This window comes from Stegostoma tigrinum, chromosome 5 (genome assembly GCF_030684315.1).
Source record: "Stegostoma tigrinum isolate sSteTig4 chromosome 5, sSteTig4.hap1, whole genome shotgun sequence".
In the NCBI taxonomy this organism is placed as follows: domain Eukaryota; kingdom Metazoa; phylum Chordata; class Chondrichthyes; order Orectolobiformes; family Stegostomatidae; genus Stegostoma; species Stegostoma tigrinum.
The window spans coordinates 13527084-13549210 of NC_081358.1; the positions used below are offsets into that span (position 1 = coordinate 13527084).

At 37.7% G+C, this 22127-nt stretch overlaps 1 protein-coding gene across 4 annotated transcripts in view; it reads left to right on the forward strand.

The window, feature by feature from the left end:
- rad21b (RAD21 cohesin complex component b) overlaps nt 1–22127 on the forward strand; it is a 53933-nt gene that overhangs the window by 13790 nt on the left and 18016 nt on the right. For 2 of the 4 annotated variants that reach the window (XM_048529903.2, XM_048529905.2), the window contains exons 2-10: nt 4023–4201; nt 6386–6515; nt 9779–9878; nt 11891–11997; nt 17592–17798; nt 18941–19063; nt 19188–19307; nt 21335–21558; nt 21878–22037. In XM_048529903.2, coding sequence (XP_048385860.1) covers nt 4058–4201; nt 6386–6515; nt 9779–9878; nt 11891–11997; nt 17592–17798; nt 18941–19063; nt 19188–19307; nt 21335–21558; nt 21878–22037 — 1315 coding nt within the window. In that variant the 5' untranslated portion in view covers nt 4023–4057. Of the gene's footprint in view, nt 1–753; nt 870–4022; nt 4202–6385; nt 6516–9778; nt 9879–11890; nt 11998–17591; nt 17799–18940; nt 19064–19187; nt 19308–21334; nt 21559–21877; nt 22038–22127 lie in introns of all 4 variants that reach the window. The other 2 variants (XM_048529904.2, XM_048529906.2) reach the window with 2 other exon arrangements.

A 22127-nucleotide genomic window follows, 5' to 3' on the forward strand; every position in this document is an offset into this window, starting at 1 on the left:
AGTTGGAGTTAATTTGTTGGTGGAAGATTTTAATTTTGACACAGGCTAAAATAAACAGTCTAGCCCTCGTCAGAATGCCAGTGCATTTCTTAAGTGTGTCTCTAATAATCTTTGGGGGGAAAAATGTGCTGGATTTTCATTGCAGGACGTTAATCCCAACGCTGAGCTCAAATAAGATCAGAGTCCTGAAAATACCACTGGCTGATGGAATACAGTTTTGGGGAGGCATCAATTTCAATTGGAAGTAGCAAGCTCCATCCAGATAAGGTCAGTAGCCAGGTTACCAAGGCTGGAAGGCCCATAGGAGGACCCTTCGCACTAAGAGATCGATAGCCCCTCTATTAAAGAAGGACATTGCTGAAATAGATAGGTCATGCTTCTGCTACTAGTTGCCATCAATCAATTTGGGAATGAAAGTTTGAATTGTCAACCAGAACCAAGAAAACACTCTCTCCGCTGTAGTAGTGGGATCCTTCCTGTCTCTTTAATGAAATCTTCAGATGATTACCTTTCTTGTTGCTGAGATGTTGCCATTATTTCGCAGGTGAACTCCTGGTTTGAGCAGGACTCTGGTGTTTGGAAAAATCAGATGGAATCAGAATCGTACACTTAATTAAGGTCCTTTGAAATTTTAATAGGCTACCCTTTACGTTTGGGAAGGTAGCATGTCCCACTATTATCTGACAAGTAGATTTGTGTGAAGGTAGGAATGTACACTAGAGCAAGACTGAGTGTTTCCCTCTCATTTTCCAGGCCCCACATCATGCCTCAACGAACCCTTGAAAACTCAGCCTGAAATGTTATAGAACTACCCATGTGCCAGGCCAATTAGATTTAGTAATGAAACAGATTCTGTTCACAACCATAAGGTATGTGGATATTTATCTATTAGTGATTATAATACAGTTTGATGTAGTATTTGAAAGGAATAAATGTGCAACAGCCACTTGGTTTCTAAACATAGGTCAGGCTGCTTTTGATGGGATAAGGTAGACTTTACAGTGAACTGGATAATTTTATTAATGGGTGAAATGAAGAATATTGGGAGTTCAAAGCTGATCTATATTCTGAAAGGTCAGTTTTCCACATGCTATAAATGACAGTGATGAATGATGACATAGCGTGAGAAATGTAAAACTAAAAGAAAAGCATTCTACAAATTACAAAAAATAAAATGCATTCTGGCACTTTGGAAAGGTGCAAAGATGGGTGATGGATGACTTGTGTACCAAAGTGTTGTAAATTCTTAGGACCTGATGATTTCTGTTGCAGGATTTGAAAAGAGAACATTACTAATGCCCTAACTAATGTTACAAAATTTTCTTCATTGAAACATAATTTTGATTGGAAAAATTCACTGTTGAAGGAAAGCGAGTGAAAGGAACCATGGAATTGTGGAACAGTTAGCCTCACATCACTTGTTTGACTCTGTAATTGGGGATAGGTACCTGAGCACCTTGAAAACTTACTAATTGAACAGAGGGATTTGGTATAGATTACATGCGAGCATATTATGTTTGTCAAATCTGAAATTTTTTTTCAATGTGACGAATAGTGAATAGGAAAATATTTATGGATATTACTTACTTTGTAAGAGCTGCTTTTTATTTTTCTGTCTGTTAAAAACTGTGGACTGCAAGGAGAAAGAACATTTAATAAAAAGTCAGACATTCTTTCTCTGCTAGGGAGTTTAAAATACCTGTGCAAAGCTTTGGGGTAAAAGAATGATGACTTAGGACTGAGATGGGGCATAAATTTTTCCACTCAAGAAATTGTGAATCTTTGACATTCTCACCCACTCCAGGTTGTGGATACATAGTCATGGAGAGCTGCAGTACAGGAAAATGCCAATTGCGTCCACGTTTTCAAAAACAGCCACCTAACTATTCTAATCCCATTTTCCAGCATTTGGCATATGGCCTTGTATGCATTGGCATTGCAAGTGCAAACCTAAATACTTCTTACAAGTTAGGAGGGTTTCTACCTGTACCGCTCTTACTGGCAGTGTATTCCAGATTCCTACCACCACCTGGGTGGAAAGGTATTTCCTCAAGCCTCCTCTAAACCTTTTGCCTCCTACCTTAAATCTGTGCCTCATCAAGAGGAATAGCATAGACAGAAGTAAACTATCCATGCGCTTCATAATTCTGGCAATCTTAACCATGAGCATAGGTTTAAGGTGAGAGGGGTAAAATCTAACAAGATCGCAGTGTAACTTGTTCATGCAGAGGGTGGTGCGTGCATGGGATGAGCTGTCAGAGGAAGTGGCGGAGGCTGGTACAATTGTAGCATGTAAAATGCATCTAGATGTGTGTATGAATAGGAAGAATTTAGAGGAATATAGGCCATATGCTAGCAAATGAGTGTAGGTTAGGTTAAGATGCCTAGCCAGTGTGGTGAGTCTGGACCGAAGGGTCTGTTTTCATGTTGTTTGATTTTATGCCCTTTCTCAATCTCTTTGCTCTAAGGAAAACAACCCCAGTCTGGCCAATCTCTCTTTATAATTGAAACTCCAGCTGAGACAACATCTTGGTAGATCTCCCCTGCAGCCTTTGCAGTGCTTTGACATTCCCCCTAAATGTGGATTCCAGAACTGCACATAGTACTCCAGGTGTGGCCTAATCAACATTTTTCATTGTTGAATACATTTAAAGCTGCGATAGCTAAATATGAGGCACAGTGTGAAAGTATGTCAAAAGACTGACATCATTTATGATCATGTTGAATGGGGTGCAGGCTGGACAGGTCGCATGTCCCACTCCTCCTCCTATCTAGTGCATTCTGTCTGGGTGGTGGAAAAGAGTGGAAGTAACTCTTGTCTTTGCAGACAACAGTGGCTGCTCCACCTTCTTTTGTGTAGAGAGGAAATTCTTTTTGTTTTGTTTCAATCTCTAGTTCATCTTTCCTGTTTGTGAGTGACATATCGTCAATTTTCTGACAGTATTATGCAATATCTGGTTGCTTGAAAGCAACAGCCTTACTGTTTCAAATAAAATTGCTGCCTTCTCAGAAGTGTGAGAAGAGACTCTTAGTGCCATTCTTGGTGGCTTGAATAGTAAAAATCCTGAACTAAGGCAGCAAACATTTGATTTCTGGTCAGGGGTAAGTTATTGATCTCAAGATTTAAGCAGCTGCAATTTTCCTCTGCTAAGGAAATCAGAATCAGGGTTTCAGTTTATGATCTTGGTTGTGCCCGATATGTGTAGAGATTTTTCCTTGTTATCTTGTCAGTTACTTGAACATGTCCTTGGATTTGCAAGCCCGTTTGCCAGAGGAAATATCTCTACTTGCTTGATTGGAACACTTCATAGTTTTGAATACTTCAGTAAGTCTCCAAGAAAACTACCTCTCCTGGAAGGAGAACATTCCCAGCTTTTCCACACCTTTTTTAATATATATTAAAAATAAAAAAACTTCTCCAACTGACCTTGACATCTTTTTTATGTGTGGCGCCCAGAATTGTATACAGTGAGTCGTGCAACGCTTTACAAAACTGAAATCTATTCAAGATTTGTGAAGTTTTTTTAGTTGTGTTCAACGCAGCTATTTATGAATCTTAATAAACACTTTAAGAGCCAATCAACTTGCCCTGTACATTAAATGTTTTTTTTGTGTGCATGCCCAGATCCCTCTGTTTCAAGATAGTGCAGTGAGATTATGCTCCCTCTTCATGTTAAATCTCACGATGGATCACTGAACTACTAATTACATTACATTGCATTGCATGTTGCTTCTCATTTTGTCCCTTGAAGTTTAGTGCTGTCCTGTGCATATTTACTACATTTCCAAATTCTGTATCATCCACAAACCTACAAATTGCACTCCCATGCGCTGAAGTTCAACCCATTTTAAATGCAGCAAGAAAAACAATGGTCCTAAAAATGGGAATCCCATATATGGTTCTTTCCAGACAGAAAGAGATTCATTCAGTGAGGTGAGGAAATTGGAAGAGCATGTTATGTTGTTCTGTACAGCATTTAGCTTTCACATAAATTGCCAAAAATGTCTCTCTTTTTTTCCAGGTTTATGACCTTGCATTAAAAGATAACCACAAAAGATGTTTTACGCTCACTTTGTGTTGAGCAAACGTGGGCCGCTAGCCAAAATTTGGCTTGCAGCCCATTGGGACAAGAAGCTCACCAAAGCCCATGTGTTTGAATGTAATCTGGAAAGTAGTGTGGAGAGCATAATTTCTCCAAAGGTAGGTGTTCTGCCAAAAAAAGGTTTGGGTCAAACTACTGTATATATTTATAGAAGTCTATTTAGTACTTTTAGTGTTTGTCTTGTAAAGTGTGTACTTCCTTGTGTTATGGATAGATTTTATTGTGAAAATTTCATTATGCAAGTGTCACGCTAATGTCTGTGCATACAAATACCGGGTATATAATTCAGTCAGGCATTGTACTTAGTGAGTTGGATGGTCACATTTTATCTGCCTATTACAACCACCTCTTTATTTGTTTTCTTTGCTGCATTACAGCATCTAATATTTCTGTTTGCTTTGTTTTTGCTTTTTTTCGGGTGGACAGGAGTGGTGTCGCAGGTTGCATTTGACAGAATTTTGTTTTTTGGAAAAATAGAGCCCTCAGCCACTCCTTTGCCATTGCTTAATTAATCCTTTTTCGTTCCCTACACTCCCTGATTTGCATCATGGCCCCCATTACTTCAAATTACACTTTCCATCCCAATTATGCTTTCACTTCCATTGATGCCTTTGTCTGTTCAACAGGCCACCTCAACCTTGTATCTGGCTATCTTCCTTGTTCCACTTTTATTTCGCTTACCCTCTATCCAAGTCAGTCCACCCATTTTTGGTCAATATAGTTGGTCCAAAATCAATATGGCATTGCTCCATACCCTCACTGCAGTAGCAGGAAAGTGCTATGTTGTTGAATCATCTTTCGTATAATTAGTCTGTGTTCATTTGAATGATTAAGAAAATACTTTACGTGACCTTAGTTTTGAAGACCAGGATGCTAGAATAACTGGTTGTTTGCTGTTTAAGAGACTGTGTGCTGCGTACAGATCAGCTGGTAGTTTTTCTCACCAAATAATAGTGATTTGTCTCAAGTGATCCTGCAGCTATAAGGCATTTTGGAACATCACAGAAATTTGGCTGAAACCCCAGTCTGTGCCTTTGTTACTTTTGGACTGTGATGTTAGTAATGTCAAATATCAGAAATGCCAAAGTACTAGTTTTTTTTAAAAAAAAGCAGTTTCCAATTCTACAGGGCAATGCAATACTGGAACAGAATGAAGAAGACAGGGCAGAGTTACAGAGTTCCCAGTGTCCTGACCAGTCTCCCATCCTTCATAAGCGTAATACTTGACTTTGCTTATCCTTATATGTGCAAAGTTCAATTTATCCATCAACTTTCTTCTTGCTGGCTTCCATTGGCTTGCAGTCCCTAAATGGCTCCAACTTAACATGTTCCTTATATCTAGGTCCTTTCATGGCTCCCCCTCCTTAGTGTATTTTCTTTTAAGGTTATGGTCCTATTCCTTGTTTTTCTCCAAAGTGTATTAATTACCCATGTTAGGTAGTTACCATTCTGTTAACTATCTGTCATTTTGTTTTTGAAAAACCTTTCTACCTAAATTCCAAAACTTCCTTTGTGTTGATACTACTGAGTTGCTTCTTTTCTCCTTAACAGAGGTAGTACAGTGGCTAGTCAGTAGTGGCCTAAAGTCGTTTTCTTCCCCCCTCCCCTTTATTCTGGAGCACAAAAGGAAATAGTAGCCTTGTCTGCTGCTCCTCATAATATTATAGAATATTACAGCATGGAAACAGGCCCTTCAACCCAAACTGATCCAGCTGACCGTGGTGCCCGTTCAGCTAGGTCCAATTGCCTGCATTTGGACCACATCGCTCTAAACGCTTCCCACATATACAGATGTTTCGTAATTACTTGGATCATGCAGCATCTTGGGAAGAAATAGCATTAATTTTTGAATTTGATAATAAAGGCCTTTTCTGTTTACATTTTACGCTAATCACAGAATCTTTCTTCTTAGTGATGTTTTTAATCTTTTATTCAGAATTTCTTCAAATATTTCTCTAGTAATCAGTGTGCATTTACTCTTTCAACACAGGCTTCCAAGCAATGTTGGTTCTTTTCAGTATGGTGTCTACTTATTTTTAATGTCTACTAACAATTATAATCTTCAACATAATTAAAATTGTACAGCAGTAGTGATGGCTTTAGTCATCCAACTGAAAGTCAGTGTTATGAAATATTGAAAGTTGATTCATCTGAATGAAAAAAATCAGTTTAGTTGTTTGCATCCCCGAAGACATGCAAAAAAGATTGTGACAATTGAGACTTCACAGAAGACTTGGAAAATATGTTCATTATTAGTAGTTTGTAACTGCTGTATTTTCTAGGTCAAGATGGCTTTGCGAACCTCTGGACACCTTTTGCTGGGTGTGGTGAGGATTTATCACAGAAAAGCTAAATACCTGCTGGCAGACTGCAATGAAGCATTCATAAAGATTAAGATGGCTTTCCGTCCAGGTATGGTATTGATGGTTTAATTGTATACTAGTGTTTTTGATAAAAATTGGAGGAGGGAAGCTCTGGAAGGAATGTAAATTACATATTTTCTTGATGGCTGTTTTAGAGTGAGACTTCAAAAAGACTTAAAAACTCTGTGTTCTAACTAATTTGTATGGACCAACAAAGCTTGGTTTTCAGTGCAAAGACCAGCCCTTTCTAAAATTGAAACCGACTAAAGACTAAATCATAAGGAGAAGTGTTAAATTGACTGTCAGGAATCTTATTCAGTTTCTTGACCTGGAGTCATTTATATTACTCGATGTTGGTCTCTTCAGAACTAGTTGCTGTTTGTTTTTCCATAATTTACAACTCACAATTGCAGTAAACATAATTATTGAGAATGTTGAACTGCAGGCACAAACAGCTACATGAGCAAAATGATATTGGCATGATAAAAGACCTGTTTCAAACAAAGTCAAAATTGGGTGCTGAGTATTTTTGGATGGCAGGGTATCCTACATGTTCTACCTCTAATGGTTAGGATTAGGAAGAAAGTGACATTCTAAAACGACAGGAAGAAGCTACCTCTAAAAATAGCACTGCAGGATGTAAAATAAAGTGTCCTGCATGGCACAATAAATAGTTAATTATATTTTGAAATTGACTCTTTGCAACATTCTTCTTCTCCCTCTTCACAGGTGTTATCTCCCCATTATTCCCCCATCACCTACCTATCTTACCACAGTCTTCTCTTTACTTGCAGAGAAAAAGGAAGTCGGCCAGTGATGCAGATATGTCTTCTCTCTCTCTCGCCCCCTCTCTCTCATGCGCACACGCATTTCCTGTAGCATGTCCATTTGCAGCCACCTGATATCCCAGACCACATCTGCACCTTTTACCTTTGGTGTTGTAGATAATCAGTCTGTTTGTGAATGCAAAGATTTTTTAAAAATGTAGAGAAGAAAAGAGAGGTGTCAGTATTCAATAAGGAGGATATTGCAGTGCTAGAGAGGATGATGCTTTGGAGGATCAAAAGCAGAATCTATTTGGCTTGAGTGAAGAAACGTTTGAGGTGCCATTGCACCTCATTATGTAAATGTGGCCAGGAGAACATTTTTGATGTACTGATCAAAGAAAAAGACACTGGAATGAAGTGAGTCACCTGTCTTGTCAGGAGCCATTTAAGGAATAGTAGTCGCAGAATCATAAGTTTCAAATAGCCATGGAAAATGATAGTGAGCAAACTGGAATTAAGGCGTCCAGTTCGTGGAGAGTCATTTTCAGTGGTTAAGAACACAACTACCCTGGATAAATTGGAATCAAACATTGGTAGCAAAATACAGTTGAAGAATTGACTGCCTTTAAAGAGGACATTGTTCAGTTATGAGCAATGTATATTCCTATGATGGAGAAGGAAGTGTAACCCAGGCCAGAATTCCCAGCTTGGCAAAAGAGATTGCCAGTAAAATGAAGCACAAAAAAGTGGCATCTGAAGATTGTAAGGTTTATAATAAAAGCAAGAACCTGGCAGGATACAGAAGATTCGGAGAAGAAACAAAGCAAGCGTATTTGATAAAATGGTGTGTGGTCAGCTTGTTGGTACATTTGATGCCTGTGGAATAAAGTGGGCAGTTACATTGTGGATATGAAGTTGGTGAAGTAGCAGAAAATAGTTTTGGAGATTTTGTTTTTATGATTTGGGGGCAGATATACAGTGGAATCCCCCAGGTATGAGAAGACAGTAACTTTTCTTAATAAATATTGATGACTTTGGTACATTCAGGGAATAATTTCAAAATTTGATGAAGGCATACAACTTGGATGTAGGTAAGGCTGATGGTTGGGGCAGACAAGTTTCAGGTGAAATTTAATGTACAGTAGTTAATGTGATGCACGTTGACAGAAAGAAAGTGGAGCGACAATATTAAATTAACGGGCAGGGCAAGAGTAAAGGAAACAGAAACGCTAAGGATATATTGTTAAGTGTGACAGGACAAATTGAAAAAAATACTGTTTACAGAAACTACACTTGAGGAAGAATGTGAAGACTTTAGGGAGACTAGGAAAGATGCCTGATCCCAGAAATGAGAACATATAGTTCCTTGAGTAGATTGGAGTGAAGGGATGATTCTTCTTAGAGATGAGATGGTTGAGAGAGATTTGTTAGAGGTCTTCAAAATCATGAGGGATCTGTACAAAGTAGATATAACCCGATTTTGAATTGTCAAAACCGGATGAGATATACTTAAAGTGAATGGCAAAAGATGTAGACAGTGACCTAAGGAAAAGTGAGTAGGATTTGGAATGCTGTACCTGAGTGTATAGTGAAAGAGCAGATTCAGTAATGTGTTTCAAAAGTAACTTGAATAAGTGTCAGAAAAGGAAAAGTATTCCTGTACTTTTGTGTAGTGGGACTCGCTCAGTTGCTGCTACAGAGTCTCCTCCGGCTCAGTGGGATGAATGCCCTCCTTGTGCAGTGACCTTCTAATGATATATTTTATGCATCTACAATGGAGCAGGATTTTCCTACTATGCACTCTGAATGTCTATAATCTACATTTTTGTGAAAGTTGAGAAAGATCCAAAAATGAACTTACTGCTGCAAAACCATGAAAAGAGGGAGAAAAAGGGTGCATGTCAAATCGTTGAGTCCAAAATCATCTGCATGTTATCACCATTAAGGATTCAGCCCTGGTTGGTCTTTGAACATTTTAAAAAAAGCATTTGTATAATTTCAAAATGGTAACATGTCTTATCATTTTGCTTCTCTCCAAACAGCAAGCAAGCAACAGTTCTCTAAATTAAAATCTAAAATTAGATTAAATGAAATAATTTGTGCCTCACTGCAGCCCAACAGGTTGAATATTGCGCATTGTTACACTTTGAGTGCTGAGGACAAACTAAGAACAAGCCTAAAGCCTAGAGTGACAAGAACAGTACCAATGATTGATTGGCTATGATTGATTCCAGAAGATTTGTAAAGCCTTGGCCAATTTCAAATTTATGACTTCCATTATGCTTATTCAAGAGGAGTACTACAAAGTAATTTTTTCTGATGTTAAAGGTTTAAGAGCATTCTCTTGACACAACTGCACCAGGTAATATGGTCACCTGTTGAGATATGTGTCGAGCTCAGTTCACATGCTCTGCTTCAACACTAGAAATTGACTGACCATGTGACACCTTGGCGACCTTATTGTAACTTGATTGTTCTAATTTCTAGATGTGATAAACAGCATGTAAACTATTATTAAATGGACAAATTTGGTTTGCAATTATAGGAGTGGTGGACCTTCCAGAAGAGAACCGAGAAGCTGCATACAATGCTATTACTTTGCCTGAGGAATTCCATGATTTTGACCAGCCGTTACCTGACTTAGAGTGAGTGTTCTAAGTCAAGTTTAATATTCTTGCACCCTAAAACAATTTTCAGAATTGGTTTGAGAACATATTTCAAAACGGTAACTTAGAAATAACTCATAGTGTTTAACATCTGGTAGTTTGTGGCGTTGAGTGATATAATTCTGCATTGATCTGCTCTAATCAGGATGGATAATTGACCTCAGTGACATTGCTATTTTACAGTCAAAAGTACATAGAAATAGGAAAGTATGTGATAACAGTGTGTATGTGGACTTGGGGTAAAGGCCTAATTAGGCTTAATTGTAAAATCTATCATGAATAATGTGTGGAAACGTAGAACCTTTAATTTATGTGATGGAAAACTAGCTGGGCAAGTTGCCAATGTTGTTACTGAATGTAGATCTCATACCTCAATATTTATCATTGCAGTGAAGAGGAATGGATAGGTACGGTGCAAAGTGAACTACTAGTAGCTGGACGTGAAACATTTTCTTGAGAAAAAGAGAGAGAGAATGTGATGGCATAAAATCAGTCAATTCACAGAAGCAAAAGTTTCATTTTTAACTTTTTTTTAGAAAATAATTTTGAGAGTTTTGTGTTGCACCTGCAACTCAAAACTATATTTTTGTCACTAATATTGTTACAACTTTAATGGCATTGACTGCATACTTGGGGAAGTGGATCCCTTGCATGTAATAAGCCTTTATTATCTTGCCGAACAGGTCATGTCTAGCTTTTCACATGGACATTGACATGGCAGGCTATTGAAACATGGCATTACACACAAATCTGATTTTACCCATATTCAGTTCCAGCACAAGCAGACATACAGCAGCTGGATAGTGTCCTGAAGCCAAAAGATCCCCCCCCCCCCCACCAAAAAAAAGATGTGCGGCCAGTATAGTAAAGTCTGAGCATGAACTGCATAAGGTTGTTGAGCCATTGTGGTTGTTCTGTTGTAATTCTGGTGAATAGTGACTATCTCAGGGATAAGTTTGGCTGAGAAAAGATGGCCTTTGTCAGTGAGGTTGCGATCTGCATCTTTAAATCTCAAGATTAAATGCAAAGCTAAGACAAAACACTGGGTACTTGCAAAAGTAGCATCTGATGGAATTTTAGTCTTTTCCCTCTTAACTGACTGGAATTGATTATTTTAATGACATTGTTAACGCTACTACTTCAGCTTCATGCAGCTTTCAAACTGTGTGTTGCTATGACAATCAACACAACTGCCGCTGTGTTTTGCTAATGGAGCACAAAATAGTTCTGTTCATTTTCAAATTTGTAAAATGATTGGTTTTCTTTTATTAACTCAGCTTAAATATCAATCTGGAAATAAATTTTGGTATTTGCAAATTAAAGTGTACAAATAAATTGTACTGCGTAGAAATACTCAGAGTAAATCTGTGTAACGTGATTGGTATAATCTTTAAAAATTTATAATTACTAACTCAAAAAATATAAACTTGAACTTTATCCATATAAATTAGTGATCAGTGACATCACTGACATTAATAACCAAAGGCTCAAACTCTAGAGAAATTTCTTAATATTTACCATAAACAATATCTGAATTCTTTTTGTTAGTCTCACTGCTGCATGGCCATGTGAAACAAAATTTGGCAGTATCAGCTGATTTCTTTCAGCATTCCAGGGAGTGTGCATGAGAGCTATACTTCTGTACAGCAGCAGCTAATTGCTTGAACAATTTACCCAAAAGTAAATTATTTGACATTTTGGTGGTATAATTCTATCTTTGCTACGTAGTATTCAGGGATAGTTGTAGTATCTGAATATTTTGGTTGCTAATCTTTTGGGGTAACGGACTTGGTGATTTATTATTTGTGAACATTCCCATTTTTAATTTGTTCAGAATTATATTTGTAAAGGTAAGTACAGGTTTATACCGATTAAGTTTGGCATGAGGTTTTGTTATTTTTTTAAGTTTTTTTTTAGTTCTTATCAGATCAATTTGATTTGCAAAATTTTAGATCTTTGCTTAACCGAGTCAATTATGATCTGTTTTCTAGTGATATTGATGTGGCTCAACAGTTTACCTTGAATCAGAGCAGAGTGGAAGAAATCACCATGCGAGAGGAAGTGGGCAACATAACTTTACTTCAGGACAATGACTTTGGTGAGAAATTAGATTTGCCCCATAGAGAAATGCTTACAGAGATAGTGGGAACTGCCGATGCTGGAGAATCTGCGATAACATGGTGTGAAGCTGGATGACCACAGCAGGCCAAGGAGCATCAGAGGAGCAGGAAAGCTGGTGTTTCGGGTCGAGACCCTTCTTCAGAAGACTCTTTTTCTGAAGACAGGTCTCGATCCGAAACGTCAGCTTTCCTGCTGTTCTGATGCTGCTTGGCCTGCTGTGCTCATCTAGCTTCACACCGTGTTATCTTCATTAAATGCTGTTTAGGTTGTTAACCCATTTATTTCATATCCATTAACTGCTTCACAATATTGCCACAAATGAAAATTTTAATCTTTAAATCATTAAAAAATTACTGTGCAATTTTTCAGCTAAGCTTATAAAAAGATGAATGTGTCTAATTAAAATGAAATGGCATTTTGAACTGAATTGTTAACAGCAGTGTAATAAACTGCACTGTTGGTACAACACTTTCCTCTTTTAGATGATGTATAGCTACTGACCTGATAACTTTGCTATGGGTGTTCATTTATATTTCTGAAACAGGGTAGATTGGGAAGGATAGATATTTTTGGCCTTGATTTTTATTTAAATCTTTTGCTAAGTAAGAAGTGTGTTGGGGAGGGGTTATAATGGAAACTTTTGTTTGTGGTTCCAACCCACCACCTTTTCAGGTATTTAATTTTGGGGAATTATACCAGCTACGAGGCTTCTGCTTAAAATGGATCAGAGTTACTTGATTTAAAACAAACCAATCAGTTCAATGACTTGGAGATAATAAGGACTGCAGATACCTGACAAAGGGTTTTGGCCCTAAACATTGACTTAACTGCTCCTCGGATGCTGTCTGACTTGCTGTGCTTTTCCAGCCTGACACCTGTAGACTCTGTCAACTTGGTGATATGATCAGCACTGCAGCTTTGTGCTTTCTTTAGGTCAGTGCATGAGTATGTCTCCCACTAAACATCAGAACCATGACAGGAAGCAACAATTGACCAGCCATATTAAGTCTATTTTTAAAAAAAAATTATTCCGTTAAAACCTCTTATCATGAATATTACCATGAGGTGCAGGGATGCTCTGCACAAGCTTTACAGTGAACCTTTGGACCGATGTAGCCCTGAAATTTCATGCTGAAATCCTCCTCCCAGTGACTGCCAAGGATTACATCCATAGTTACACGGCTTCTGTCTTGTGCCTAGATAGTGAACTTAGTTGAGTATCAGTTCGGGCTTGAAGAGTTTAATAAAACCTACTGCTCAGATTGTCAGGGGCTCCATAATACAACACACGGGACAAAAGTTAAGACAATGGAATATTTGGCTTAATACGTGCCACGTAGGATGTGAGAAAACAGAGTTTAACATTATCACAGGTACTCTCTCCACAAACTTTCTTTCTAAAAATTGGAGTTGTCTGAATTGGACATTTTAAGAATGGGCCATGCATCTTTATTTTACTTAAATTAAAACTCGGAACAATTCTGCCATGTGCTGTGTGGCACTGGAGTTTTTAAAAAAAATGTATTTTACTGCTTGTATGCAGTTTATTCCTGCACTTCGTGATTCTTGACCTGGATCGGCCTTCCTTGCCTAAAACACTTGATCTAAAATCTGGCAAAGCTTTAGTGCTAAGGCTGCAAATTTTGAGAGTACACTGTTGTGAAGGTTATGTTGTGAAAAATAGTGCCAACTCAGAAGATTGGTCGTGTTTTTGAAACCAGCAGAGGGCTACCAAAAATGTTTGGCGAGAAAAAGGAGAGGTAAAAATGAGTAAACGAGCCAGGCATGTTAAACAGATTGTAAGATTTTAAGAAAAAAGGGGGAGTAGCTAAAGTAAGCAATGTTTATTTTGAAGCAGAGTCAGGGAAAATTACTTCAGGAATGAGCAAATGACAGGAACATTGAACAAGTCATTTGATTGTCTCCATGTTGAAGATACAAATTACAAACCAGAAATTAAATTTGGTAATAATGAGGAACTTAACATAATTAGTATCGGCAGAGAAAGTGTTCAAGATATTTCAGTGACTAAAATCTGATAAATCCCCAGCAGCCAATGGCCTGAAACTTAGGTTTTAATGAAGCAGGCTGCAGAGATAGTGAATTTTCTAGACACTATTTCCAAAGAATTGCCTAGATGCTAGAATAGTCCTAACGGGTCATGGGTTAGGAAATGTAATTGAAGAAAGGAATGAGACAGCATACTCTTGAATGGTGGGCTGATTAACCCGACATCAGTCATCGGGAAAAATGCTGGAGTCAGTGATTAAAGATCCTGTAACAATGCAATTAGAAAACCATAATGTTCCTAGATAGAGTCAACAATTTTTTTTGTGGAATTGCATTTTGGTAAAACAAACAACGGCAGGACCTATACAATTACAAGTAACGCCTTGGGTGGTGTTGTAGAACAGAGTGATCTGGGGGTTTGGGTACGTAATTCTTTTAAGTTTGCATCACATATGGATGGGATGGTTAAGAAGGCATTTAGCATGCCTGTCTTCGCTGCTCATACCCTTGAGTATAGGAGTTGGGACATTATATAGAGGTTGTACAAGACATTGGTGAGGCCTCTTCTGGAATACTGTGTCCAGTTCTAGTAGCCTTATTGTAAGGAGGTATTAAATTGGACAGAGTTCAGAAGCGATTTACCAAGATGTTGGCAGGAATGGATAGTTTGAGTTATGAAGAGAGGCTGGATAGGCTGTGACATTTTTCCACTGGAGCAGAGGACGTTGAAGAATGACCTTACAGAAGTTTATAACATCGTGAGGGGTATACATAATGTGAATGGCAGCTGTCTTTTCCCTAGGGTGTACTGTTTCAAGATTAGGGGACTTATTTCTAAAGTGGGAGGAGATGGATTTAACAAGGCATGCGGGCAATTTTTATGTTTTAAGGTTCATGTGTGGAATGAACTTTCAGAGGAAGTCATGGATGAGGATACGGTTACAATGTTTAAAAGGCATTTAGATAAGAACATGAATAAGAAATATTTGGAGAGATATTGGCCAGATGCAGGCAAGTGGGACTAGTTTGGTTTGGGATTATGATCAGCATGGATTGGTTGGACCAAAGAGTCTGTTGCTGTGCTGTATGACTCTGGCTACGTGGGACACAGCTATAATTTTTAAAAAAAGCAGTATGGTCTCCTTCAGGAGTAAACACACATCACTGGCAGAGATAACATATATAAAACTTAGTCCTTTGGGTAAAGAAGTGTCGCAACAATTATATAAGACATTGGTGAGATCATACCTGGAGTATTGTAGCCATTTTTCCATCTCCTTACTTGAGGAAAAATGTGGTGGCACTGGAGCAGATCAGAGAAGGTTCACTAGATTCTTTACAGGGATGAAAGCTGTCAGATTAGGAATAGTTGAATAGGTTGGGCTTGTACTTGCTGGAATTCAGAACAATGAGGGAGGAATCTAATTGAATTATTTCATGCTAAAAAGGATTGGTAAGGTGGACATTGAACAGATGTTCCCCTTGTGGGACTGTCTAGAATAAGACGTCATAGATATAGAGTGAGAGGAGGTAGGTTCAAAACTGAGATGAGGAGAAACTATTTCTCCGAGGATTGTGAATCTGTGGAACTTTCTGTCCCAGAGTGCAGTGGAGGCAGAATCAATTAACATATTCAAGAAGAAATAGGTATGTGTCTGATGAAATGTGGGATAAAGAGTTATGGACAGCCGGCAAGAAAGTGGAAGTTGAGACCAGGATAATACCAGCCATGATCATGTTGGATGGTGGAGTGGGCCTGAAGAGTTGAAAAGATTACTCCCACTATGAATTCCTATGCTCCTATAGTTTGCTGCTTCTATTTCATATATTTGACTCTCCTTGCCCGTTTTTTAAAAAAATGCAATTTAGCAGTCAAAGTGTGAGTCACATTAACTTAAATTGCATAAGTTCAATTCCTTTTGGGTAAATGATTACGGTATCCAGTAGACTCCATCTTAGTGCTGAACTGCAAGTTCTGCTTCAGCAAACCTATAATACCGGAACGATCTATACTTTGTGGAAAATTGGCATTATTTTATTGAAAACGTGTTGGTCAATTTCTAGATATTTTCAAAACTAATTTATCAACTTATAAGTAAATGGTATGACTGGAAAATGGAATCAGTTTTCTGCTCTTAATCTGTCACTTTTGGATTTTGAAAGCATCTTGACAGCATCAACATGCATCAAACTTGGGTGACTCACAGCCAAAATACTTCTGGTTTTCATTGTTTAAGATTTGTCAAACGCTAGCAGAGGAAGAATAATTTTTTCAGCAATATTGTTAGTTTTGTTAGAAGGCCTGTCATGTGAATTAAGTTAAAAGCATCAGCCAGCATAATTAAAGTTGTGCATAATTTTGATTGACCTGAGTATCAATGGATTCAAATTGATTGTCACTGGAATGTTCTATATTGGGGATTTTCACCTTTTGGGAGTGAAATATCTATTTGGCCCCAGTTCGGATTGCCTAATGGTCTTGTGAAATATTGTTTGTGGTAATCAAAGTTGTACTGCAAATAATTTGACATAAGATACTGTTGTATAGCACCATTGCTTTTATTGTTAATTAAACTCAGTGAATTGTCGTTTTATTTTTGTCTGATTAAGCCATTGTTGTGGAAGTGATTGGTCGTGACCCAATTGTAGGAAGCGAAAAGCAACTACAATTCTACTCAAAATGCTCACTGATTCACATAATTTCAGGAATATTTCAGACAAGTTGGTATATTATCTGTGTTCTTTAGCACTAAATGATTACTAATGATACTGTTGCAGTGAAGATTTCATTTAGACCATTATTAAAAGCTTCAAACTGCACATCGGAATCTTTGCTCTTTAAATTGTTCTGGGAATGTTATTAGTCTTTGAAAGGGTGAGAGCTTGTCCCACTACCCCAAAATGCTTTAAAAATCAATTATCTTGTTTAAGTGAGCAGTCTTTATTTGAACATTCAAAGAGAAACCCACTCACACAAGTGATGATGGGGGTACTGTCTGTACAAATTTAAGCAGCTGGTGTCGATTTGTCATTCCAAGACGGCCACTTTGACACTCAGCATCTTCACCAAACCAGTCGTCTTTGAATTAGATTTTTCACAGGACTATCTCATAGACACTGTCTGAAGACAAGCTTTTCACAAGTATTAGTGGTTTTGATTTTCTGCCAAGTGTCCTATGATTCTCTTAGATCAGTCCCTCCACAATTATAACAAAAACAAATATTTATTGCAAAAAGAACTGTCTTTTACATTCATCAAAACAGTTGCTTTCATTTTTCAATTATTTATCATAGAAAGCATTAATAAATGACAGTATTGGATGTTCCAATAATGACATGAATAAAGATTGATACATTGAATCAGGACATGTAAATAGTGTGTTTCTAATGTATCTTGGCTTCAACGTGGCACTGTGTGAACTTTAAGTTTGTTGATTAGTTTGATGTAACGTTGAAAATGAAACTTTAGGAACTTTTCATTGGCTTTGATTAAGACAATGATTTGCTACAGCGTGAGATTAAAACTTTATGAATGATGTGGAATTTTCATCCTATGTGAAGGTGATTTTGGTGTTGATGATCGTGAGATAATGCGAGAAGGCAGCACATTTGAAGAGGATATAATGGGAAGTACCAGTGATTCTAATCTGTTGTTGGAGCCAGTGCAAAATACCACAGCTCAGCTGGCTGAGAAAAGTAACCACTTGGCGTATGATGATCCCCTCAAAAACGATGGATTCGGAGATGGAATTGATGGTGGAATTCTTGGTATGTCTTTAATTCTTCATTTCATCAAGTTCATATTGAAATTGTGAATATTCCAGGAGAGTAAATTAATCAAAATGAGGTATCTGTCCAGAGTATGTTTAGTTTTCAATATATTTTGAAGGATTCCCAATTTTACTTGCAGTACGTCTTCAGGTAACTTCCAGTTGTAGGTGGTTTTCGCTCTTCCGAACGAGTGTGGCTGCAGAGTGTCCAAGTCCAGCAGCATGCTCTGCTTTTGTCCAAAGTATAATATCAATATGTTGCTTAGAATGAAAAGTTTCAAGCGTGATTTTCCATTGTTAGTGCATTGATTTTATATGATTAAACGGCACAGAAGGTGGCCATTCTGCCCACGAACTTGTTCTTTGTGAGCTATTAATACCTGAAGAAACCTGTTGTTTCTGCCTATTCTTGCAAATTATTTCACTCCCTTTTGAAAGTTTCTATTGTCTTTTCCATCGAGCCAGACTGTAAGAACTTGCATTAAAAAACGACCTCGTATTACTTATTGGCTCTTTTACCAATCATCATAAATTTGTAGATTTAGTAGAGATAGTAGGAACTGCAGATGCTGGAGAATCTGAGATAACAAGTTGTGGAGCTGGATGAATACAGCAGGCCAAGCAGCATCAGAGGAGCCGGAAGGCTGATGTTTCGGGCCTAGACCCTTCTTCAGAAAAGCATTTTCTGAAGAAGGGTCTAAGCCCGAAATGTCAGCCTTCCTGCTCTTCTGATGCTGCTTGGCCTGCTGTGTTTATCCACCTTTACACCTTGTTATATCACAAATTTCTATCCTTGATGAGAGAAATTTCTGCCAGACAAATCTGTTTCTCCTTTGTTACTTCCATACCTTTTATCATTGGAGTGCATTTCATTTGCCAGACCATCCTTCCTAAAGCAATAGGCCCAATCACCTAATTTCTAACTTACTACTGCTTCCTTACTTTTATAAGTGCCTCTATTTCTAAAGTTGAACACCCCGTATTTACTTTACTTAGGACCAGTATTTGTATAGGAATCTCCCAGGGATCTTTGTTCTTGTACCCTGTTTAAAATTACACTTTTTTTAAAATCGAAAGCCTTGTTTTAATGTTATCTTTACTTGCTTTCTCAAATTGACTGAAAAAAAAATTTCTCACCAGATGACAAACTTTTAAGTCATGATGATGGTGGTATTTTTGATGATCCACCGGTGTTACCTGATGGAGGAGTTTTAATGCCAGAGGAACCTATTCATAATGATGATGAAGATGATGTTATGTCCAGTGAGTATTGAGAATTCTTTTCATCTTTTTAAACCTTACACAATGCATAAACAGAACTTGAATTAGTTCTACAGTTCTATGAATAAGAAAATTAATTTAAAAAAAAAACTTCATTTATAAACAGTAGGCCCTGACAGTCCAGATTCTGATGATCCAGTTGAACCTCTACCAACGATGACCGATCAGACAACTTTAGTACCAAATGAAGAGGAAGCATTTGCTTTGGAGCCCATTGATATAACTGGTGAGTTCTTTCATTAAGAGCTGCCATATGATAAGGTGGGTAAAGCCTCAAAACCAGAGGGGAAAAAATCCCAAGATTTATGTTCCAACCATGAATTGTAATATCTGTGATCATGATATACTGGTGTTTATAGCAGTTAGCGATATTGCAGTGATGTAGGAAATAGAAAGCATGAACTATCACAATATCAACATCATTGTTCAATCAGCAGTTCTTGTTGTATGCAAGTGGTAGAAACCCCAGAAAATTTACACCACAGAAAAAGGCCACTCAGCCCACTATCTCTGTCGTCCAGCACCTGATTTATAGCCTTGCAGGTTGCGGAGTTCAGGTGCAGAGCCAAGTTCCTTTTAAATATGTTGTGGTTTTGTGTCCTAACCACCAAACAGAGCAGTGAGTTCCACGCACCCATCATCCTTTGTCTCATGCCCCCTTTAATCATTTTACCAATAACCTCAAAACTGTGCTCCTCACCTCTGCTAGGGATCTGGTCTGTGTCCAAGCCCCTCATTATTTTGTACACTTCAATGAAATCAACTGACTTAGAGCTTTTTGTCCTGTTGTTCTGCCTTTGTCCATTTTCATAATGATGTATAATGACCCACTGAGGTAGCATGTTAGAAGCCATGCCTTACTATTCCTAGAGTCACCATAGAGGTTGAAGTTTTTAAAAGAAATATGCAAAAATCTGCAAACTACCTGATATTTAGATCCATGATAATGGGAACTGCAGATGCTGGAGAATCCAAGATGATAAAATGTGAGGCTGGATATTTAGATCCAGTTTGGTAGAAAACATTGACTGGGTTTCTGTACTTAACAAGAGTCATTATTTTTCTGACAGATCATTAGATTCTACCAAGTAAATTACAATAATTAAAATCTACACATTAAATCTCTAAACCAGTTTAAAAACCTTTCCTTACATACACTTATAGAGAAACATAAATGGGGAGGAGGGAAAACATATGAGCAAGAGCAAACTGGAAAAAGAAATTCCACAGCCTTTGTTCACAAGATCTGTTAGGTTGATTTTTGCTAATCCAGGTTTTTTCCTCAACCTTTTGTGAATGATTCCATGAGTTTGAAAAAGGCACAGGGTGCTACTTCATTCATTAAAGAGACAACTTGCTGCATGTGCTGAAGGAAAGATAAGCTATTTTCTTTCAGGTTTAAAGTTGGTTACTGCAGAAAACTAAGAATTTTTATGGTCTGAAGATTGGTTTTATTTTTGGTCTGACTAGCTTCTCTCTTACAAATCAGAAATAGATGGGGAACTTTGGCAGGTTAGCAGGATCTATGGAGAAAAAAAGTCAGTGCTATAAATTCAGTGACCCTTCTTCAGGCCCTGACCCTTCCTCGCATTCAAAGCTATTCAGCTACCTGACAACCAGTTACTTTTTTAGTAGGTAGAGGACACTTTGTCATTGATAATTGGTTTACAAACCAGTTGGCTTCATTTATAAACAACCCCTTGGCTGCAAATAGTTAAAACTGACAACAGCACAAACAGGGTGCACAAAAGGTATCACATTCTTTACTTTCAAAGCATGTAGCTATCCTTGTAGCTCTCTGGATGTCAAACCGTTCTTTCTCATTTCAATCCACAGTTTAATAAAAACATAAAAATAACCTTCATAGAACTTGGATAGATTTGATTAGGCTGCAATAAAATATCATTTTTCTTAACCATCAATCAAATGTTATGCTTTAAGTTAAATTTGAGGAAAAGCTAGACTTCCCATTAAAATAAAACTATAATGACGGTCCTGGCATTCTCCAGCTCCCAGCGATGCATCTCTCTGTCTCAATTTTAAAACTTTACATTGTTGGAGTAAACCTTTGATACTTGTATATAGTGCAGGAGACTGTATTGTGACTTTTAGATGCTGTTAGTGTAATATATATATGGAGGGCTTCATTAGATTTAATATCAAATCAACAGCTGAGATTTAGTAGTGTTGGTAGTGTTCTTATAGTTTTAGGCCTTTTTGTACAGAAACTTAAATTTGAGTGATTTATTGCAGTTAAGGAAACAAAAGCCAAAAGGAAGCGGAAACTGATTGTGGATAGTGTAAAGGAACTGGACAGTAAAACCATTCGGGCACAGTTAAGTGACTATTCTGACATTGTAACCACGTTGGATCTTGCACCACCTACCAAGAAACTTATGATGTGGAAAGAAACTGGTGGTGTGGAGAAGCTGTTCTCACTTCCAGCTCAGCCTCTCTGGAATAACAGGTTGCTGAAGGTAACTGAATTATTTAAATGTCTGCATTATGCTCACAGAGGGCATAGTTCCGAACTACGCCTTTTAGAATGAAATAATTTTTTTGTGCTAAACGTAGCTTCTAAGTTCAATTTTAATAGTTTCCTTTAGTTGCATTTCATAAGCACTGTATCAAGCTCAGAAATCATATTTAGGCTATTAAACAGTCACGGATTTTGTGTGACTTGGTGCATTAAACAGTAGAAACTGCTTTAGTTTTAAGCACTTGTCTAATTCTGTGTTTGTATCCAGACAGTGATATATAATTTAAATCGTGAACTTGTACTTGACTTTTGCGTAGCTTTTTACACGGTGCCTCACACCAATTGTCCCAGATGAGCTAAGGAAAAAGAGAAAAGGAGGTGAAGCAGACAACTTGGAACAATTCCTAAAAGAGATTGAAAATCCAGAAGTGCCAAGGGAGGAGCAGCAGCCACAACAGCAGCAGCGTGATATAATTGGTAGGAGCTCTGATGCTTATATGTCTTGTCAATGCAATTTCTACTTTATGTCTGCTCTTTATTTTTCCTTCGTGCAGCATTTGGATATGA